General features: G+C 42.9%; 1 protein-coding gene across 1 annotated transcript in view; it reads left to right on the top strand.

The window, feature by feature from the left end:
* Positions 1 to 851: 851 nt before the first annotated feature.
* NDUFS4 (NADH:ubiquinone oxidoreductase subunit S4) overlaps positions 852 to 6,000 on the top strand; it is a 47,631-nt gene continuing 42,482 nt past the window's right edge. The window contains exon 1 of the mRNA XM_058823819.1: positions 852 to 1,000. Within this exon, the coding sequence (XP_058679802.1) occupies positions 915 to 1,000 (86 nt within the window). The 5' untranslated portion in view covers positions 852 to 914. The remainder of the gene's footprint in view (positions 1,001 to 6,000) is intronic.

Genomic DNA, 6,000 nt, shown 5'->3' with positions numbered 1-6,000 from the left:
TGAAAGTGCCACAGTACCATTAGAGGCTTCCTTATCTCAGCGAACTAAGAATGTGAATCCATTTCAGACAGCAAATCTAAGAAGTATGCTTTTAGCAGGTGCAAGAAGATGCACCAACACTTTCAAGTCTTTGTACAGAGTGCACCACTTTGTCAGCAAAATATAATGGGAAAGAATGGGGCCAAAATGACCTGATCCCACAGCTTCTGTGCCCAGGACGGAGGGCTCCAGGCACAGGGAACCAGCCAGCCCAGACACCTGCCCTCCCTAGGGCTTGTCCTGCCATCCATAGCCACAGAATCTGCAAGTTAAGGGTTGGAACAGATCTTAAAGATCATCTAGCCCCAATGCCCCTGCCATGGGGCAGGGACACATCCCTGGTTCCATAGTCCAGGTTTCTGAAGGCTTTATATCCAACCCGGCTTTGAACACTGCAAGGATTAGGGAGTCCACAATCTCCCTCGGCAACCTGTTCCAGTAACTCGCCACCCTCACAGTAAAGAATTTCCTTCTAATAGAGAACCTAAATTTCCTGTCTTTGAGCTTCTGCCCATAAAGAAGATGGTGTCACAACCAACGCTGCCAGAAAATGTTTCTGGGCCAAACATGTAACTGGGAAAAAGGAGGCCTGCACCCCAAACACCCGAGTGTCGCCTTCCCGGAGCTCCGGACATCAGTTCTGCTTTCCCACCAGGCCAGCAGCGCACTTCCCTCCTGCCGCTGCCGAGCCCTCTCCCCACCGCTCCCCATCCCAGCCCCGTTCCCTGCCCGCCCTTCCCGCCGCCTCTTCCCGCCGCCTCTTCCCGCCGCTTCTTCCCGCCGCCTCGTTCCGCCCTCGCCTTCGCGTTTCCTGTCAGAGCGGAGGAGGTTTGGCCCTGCGGCGCCGCCGTCTCCCAGCGGCTGCGTTGAGCATCATGGCGGCGTCTCTCTCAATGTCAGCGGCGCTGAGGGGCCTCGTCGCCAGGAGCGGAGCGGCCGCGGTCCGCCCGCCGCCGCCCAGGTAACGGCACCGCGGGCTCCCCGCCGGCCGCCCGGGGGGCACCGCCACACCCCGGCGCCCGCGGGGGCCCGAGGAGGCCGTCCCGGGCCTGGACCTCCGCCGCGGCCGCCCGGGGAGCTGCGTCGGGGGGCCCGCATAGGCCTCGACGCGGGTGGGGGGCGGCCAGGCTGGCAGCAGGCGCGTGGCCGGGGCTTCCCTCGTGTCAGTCCGTGCGTGTCCTTGTCTGTCCCTGTGTGCCCGTGCGTGTCCTTGCCTGTTCCCGTCTGTCGGTGCGTGCCCTTGCCCGTCCTTGCTGTCTGCCTCGCCGTGACCGCCCGCCCAATGTCCTTGCCGTGCCCGGAGGTCGAGTTCTGCTCGTCACGGCCTCTCTGCTGGGGAGCGTCACCTCGCCAGCAGTCTTCCCAGAGATTTGCACCCCACTGCATTCTTTTCTATCGTGTTGCATTTCCTCGCCATCCCTTTTTCGAAACAATGTTCCCTTTTTCAGAGGCTGAATATATCTGGTTTTTCGCCGATTTTCTAAAAATAATATTGGAAATGTCTTTATAATCTTAGGTGGCACTTTGTTCTTTGTTTCTTTAATGCAGAGACCTGTGTTAGAAGTCCTGTACGTGACCCAACCACGAGTTGAAGATGCGTGCATGTTGTTACTGTTGTGCATCTCACAGGCCCAAGGCTTGTGTCAGTCTAGCCAGGACAAATAATGTAGCTCACTGCCTTTAGTTGTGTTTTGGAGGTTTTGCTCTTTGTGCTCCTTAAGTCTTTAGATATTAACAGATACAGGTTTGCTCTAGTAATTTAATTTTTTTTTAATCTCTTGGGGTTTTTAAATATGTGTCTATAAATATGTGTCTGTGCCTATAGAAACACGCAGAGAAAACTATATGTACATGCAGAGCAAGAACTATAGATCTACTGTTTTTGCACGTTTTTATCCTCTGACTTTCCTATTAGATACTGCTGCCTTCTTCCTCCTAAAATGGCACCTGTTTTATGGTGTTGAAGGTTAATTGTCAGTCTCTTAAAAATGCTTTGAAATCTGTGGGTATGAATTAAGGAGTTGCTCTGCAGCAATCCAGAAACTTTTTGTTCATGTTCAGCTGTTACCTTCTGCCCTTCTACTCCTCTGGTATTGACAGAACTATTGCCTGTCCCATGTTGTGAATTGCATCAGTCAAGTAATTCCGGCTAAAAATAATTTTGTTTGTTGTAAAGTCTTGCCATGCTATATTTCAAGTAATTATTTCAGAAAAAAAATAGTAGGATGTATCAGGGCTGGGTATGAGAAGTGTATGGAAATGTGAGGTAGGTACACTTCAGTTGTGATTTCTTCTTTGAAACACTGAGTTGGATTCCTTGCTTGCCGCAGAGAGTGAAGAAAAATTAGTGTCCCTTAGCGTTTTCAGTAAGGGGGATGTTGAGGAGAGTGGCCTGAGTGGGACTGAAACTTATGCTTCACATTTTCTAGGACGGTGACCTGATCATAGGTGGGCAAGTTTCTTGAAGAAGGAGGGCATTATGAGTTTCTCCCGAAGTTTTGTGCACAGTTTTGTAATCCCTGTTGTTAGAATGAGAAATTTTCCGTGGAATAAGGAAAAGACACTTCAGAATAAGATTGTTTTGGCAGTATGAGGGAATGTTTAGGACTGTCATTTATTGTATAAGTTTTGCAAAGTAATTATTCCCTGGTGAGGTAGGCACTGAAACTTAAATCTTTTTTCAATTACTGTTTGATATAAAATATCTTTATATGAAAAATATTTATATGAAATTTTATTCTTAACCAGCCTATGTAGTCTCTCTACTTGGGAGTGAGAATCAGCATACATAATTACAGAAAAGCATTTAGGGTTCTATGTTTTAAATTGAAAATGTCTTCCTACAGCTCATTGTGAGGTGATAAATCAGATAGAAGTAGACAGGAGAAAGTGTATCTCTTTCTTTTTCACTTTGTATTGCTTCTCGTGTGCAAGTGTTTGTCTTCCTTTGATACATACCCTATAATCTTTCATGCAGAGCATGTAATTCTTTGTATTTCATCAGAAACCTAAATAAATTTATGTATACAGATAGATGCCTCAAAATTTGCCATTGTACAAGTCTCATTTTTGGCTTTGGTGTCTCACATCTCCTGACCTCACAGAATTGAACATTTACCAAAGATCACTTAAGTTTATTTTCCAGCTGAAGTGATCGGCACCTATCCAAAAGACTACTTCTTGGAGAAGCCAGTAGCTTGCTGCATATCTTGCAATTGGATATATAAATCCTGCAATACTGGTTTCCTTTCAGAAAAGTATTTTGACAGATGCAATTTGGTACAAGGAGTCTCTTTGGCAGTATTTGTCTGTCTGATTTTTTAGTGGAGTAATCTCTGTCATTGTAAAACTGTAGAAAGAGTGTGTTATTACCAGTGTGCTAGATGTGTATTTTAAGTAAATACAGGTGTTACAATTACTAACAATAAAAATTATTGGTGTTCTTAGGAGATGACCTAAGAAGATTCTGGAACTGTCAACTGTGAGGGCATTTGAATGACTGTTATATCACTCCAGGCCTACACTTTTGTTTACTTAGATTCAGAGTAAAGTTTGACTGTTTGGTAAAACTTAATGCAAGTTTCATGTTACTTGCTTAAATTAGGTTGTGAGAGTAATATATCTTATTGTTTGGACTGCAGGATTGAATTTTAAGCATTCAAGATGTATCTTTATTTGCAGTGCATTTTTCTGTAGATCTTTGCGTGTGAAACTTCTTATAGTGCTCCAGTTTTCAGAAGTTCAATTAAATTATAATGTGGTCACTTCCCAAGAGTTACAAGAGAGATTCTGTTCTGATTTCTGTTAGTGATATTTGGTTCTTAGAAATTTTATGACATCATCTAGCACAAATACTGCTTTTATTGGGACATACTTAGGCACTTTAATGTACACTTGCCCAAGCTGCCCAATGATTCTAAACTGGTACTGGCTTTTTCCACAATATGGACATAAGTGTTCAGTCTGAAATTAAGAGAACATGCAGCAACATTCCTCATATCTTTATGAAATCCTGAGTGCTTGTTTTAAGTCACTTAAGCAGTGGTTACTGAGTCCCTAGATGATTGAGAAAGTAGAAGTGTCTCCTTTGCCCAAAAACTATTTTGAACCTTTCATGCTGTAAGATCTGTAAAGTTTTCAGGAGGCTTGAAATTATGTTGAACATGCTCTCACTAGTTTGACCTAAAAGATTGCAGTGTTTCCTTCCCTTAGAAATATGGACAGTTGAAGCTGGAAAAGAAAACGTCAAACAAATTCCTGCTGAACTGGGAATCAGATATTTGTTTCTAAGACACTTCAGAGTGTTTTTTTGAGAAGCCCTTTCTGTCACAATATATTTGAGTCAGAATTAATTTCTGTTGCTGTAGAAGAATGTTTTGTGTGTAGGTGTAGTATGGCCACATGCTCTCTGCATTTCATAATAATTTTTCATGTCACTTTTTAGTGGTTTTTCAAAATGTGTTACCTTCCTCTTGTGATGCTATTGTAAAGACTCTGAGTATGACAGCAAAGGTTTTGCTGGTTCATCACTGTTATGGGTTCAGGAGGATGCCCATGCACAAAAAACTCAGGACACAGTAGGAATTGCAAAGCAAGTCAATTTTGTTAGTCACTTTTTTTGCCCTGAATGTTTGAGAAGCTGCCGAGTAGGAGGAGATGGAGCGTGGTGCTCAGTCAGGGCGGGTGGGTAGACTGTGCACCTTCAGGACATCCCCTGGATGAAAATAGCATGCATCATGTCCTCCTCTCCATCCACCCCAGAACCACCCCTTGTATCACCTCCTCAGGAGCGGCCAGTTCCAGCATCATCTCATGCAGGACCAGCGCATGGGATGAGATCCTAAGAGCGCATGTTCACACCTCCATGCCAACAACAGTTTTATTGTGTGTTATTCCCATTTCACGGGATGAATCCCACCAAGTGACTGATACATAGTTTCATTACTGAAGGTTAGTCTTACCAACTAATCATGACGTCTTTTGCATTATCCTGTCTTCCCGTACCACATCAGACAAATATGTCAGGCCTTAGACTTGTCTTCTGTCTCTGACACAATCATAAATGGATATCTGAGGTTATGAAAGTAAAGAATTATGGACACTTGTGTAGTACGAAGCCTATTATTCAGTAATTTTCAAAAAATTGAGGAAATCAGGGATGCCATTTATATCTCAGTTTTCAGTTACTGTCTTTATAAGGAGTCTTCCCCCTCAGGAAAAAAAGGGAGTAGCCATTTTTGTGGCAAAATAAGGACTTCTAAAACAGAAATAACTCCTGTCTTAATTTTTTATCCTGTCCTTCCATGAAAAATAGAGAAAATGCTTACTAACTTAAAAAAATAATAGTTCTGCAAGATAATAGCTTACTCTCTTGTGTTATTGTTTGGTTCTTCTTCTTTAATGAAATAATATTGACATTTTTCTTGCATCTCAATACCAAAGCACACGTTAAAATATGGCTTAGTAGACTTTGCGGAGCTAGGTGTGGGTAGAGACCACAGAGAGCCGTTTAAAGATGTACAAAGCCCTGACTGGCTAACAGAAACACTATATCACCAGCGTTAGTGGTAGCCAGTGTGAAGTTTCTGTCAAGTCTGGAATAAGCAGCATGTTGCAGAAGTTGTATTATTTATTATTTCATCCATCTGTAATACATGTCTGCTGCTTCCTTTATACCACAAAGTATATAAAAGTATGTGTGGTGTTGTCAGGCTCAGACACATCAGAAGCTTTGGTTTTCATTAATAAAAAACATAGTTCTGTATCATTTATCTTTGTTAAAATTACTTCCAGTGACTGATATGATCTACATAGAGAACCTGGAATAAAATTTAAAAACCAGGAGAAAAAGTAGTCTTTTTGCAGTCTTGCCTTAGCTGTATAAGAGAGGTTTATAGATCGTTTCATTTTGGTTATTTACCAGGAAAAAAAGATGTATTTGGCTTTTAAAATATGTATTTG

This window comes from Ammospiza caudacuta, chromosome Z (assembly GCF_027887145.1).
Source record: "Ammospiza caudacuta isolate bAmmCau1 chromosome Z, bAmmCau1.pri, whole genome shotgun sequence".
In the NCBI taxonomy this organism is placed as follows: Eukaryota; Metazoa; Chordata; class Aves; order Passeriformes; family Passerellidae; genus Ammospiza; species Ammospiza caudacuta.
Note: the sequence above shows the minus strand (reverse complement) of the source record. Positions and strands in the feature narration are given on the sequence as shown.